General features: G+C 42.9%; 1 protein-coding gene across 1 annotated transcript; it reads right to left on the bottom strand.

Moving 5' to 3' along the window:
• Positions 1-25: 25 nt before the first annotated feature.
• Positions 26-600, bottom strand: LOC106322132 (probable disease resistance protein At5g45490; the record flags this gene model as incomplete). The annotated part of the gene is made up of 1 exon (XM_013760286.1): positions 26-600. A coding segment is annotated over one exon (575 nt), but the record flags the coding sequence as incomplete, so codon positions are not given.
• Between the last annotated feature and the right edge of the window lie 78 nt (positions 601-678).

The raw sequence follows: 678 nt of genomic DNA, 5'->3' as shown, positions 1-678 counted from the left end.
TCTCATCCCTGGTTGTGTATATCACTCTTCCACCAGAGCCTTTAGGGAATCCATCTGAAAGATATTTTCCCCATCTCTTATCCTTCTTGAGCTTCTCCTCATCGTCTTGAAGCTTCTCGTTCCAGTTGTCCTCTTCTCGCACATCATCAAACACTATCAGATACTTCTTCCACCTCAGATTCAAGTGAAGCGCATAGAGCAAAGCAGAGATCTCCTTCTCCTTGGCTGTCTCTGCGTCAAGTTTTTTAGATTCCACCTCAGATTCCATGTTGCTTATATACTCATCTACAGCATATTTGTTGATCTTGTCCAATATCGAGACTTCAACTCCAAGAACTGTCAAGATATTCTTTAAAACAGATATCTTACCATCTAGACCGTCTTCAGCAGACCATTCAGTGCTATGCATAGACACCCAGATTCTTGGAGCGTAAACACTCTTCACGTCTTCATCATTGAAAATGGTCTTGCATAAAGCTGTCTTCCCCACAACGTATTCTCCTACAACCACAAGAGTCTTGAACTCATTGTAGACCTTCTGGTCCAGCAAGAAGTTCTTCAATGACTTGATCTCGTTGCTGAAACCGTGGATTATATGGCCTGGAAGTTTAGAATCGGATTCCACACGATCATTTTCGTCTGGCTCCAATGCCCCACCCTCTCTCTTTTTCAGAGTTC

This window comes from Brassica oleracea, unplaced genomic scaffold (genome assembly GCF_000695525.1).
Source record: "Brassica oleracea var. oleracea cultivar TO1000 unplaced genomic scaffold, BOL UnpScaffold07711, whole genome shotgun sequence".
NCBI classification, from domain to species: Eukaryota; Viridiplantae; Streptophyta; class Magnoliopsida; order Brassicales; family Brassicaceae; genus Brassica; species Brassica oleracea.
The sequence above is the reverse complement of the archived record's forward strand: the minus strand, read 5'-3'. Positions and strand labels throughout refer to the sequence as shown.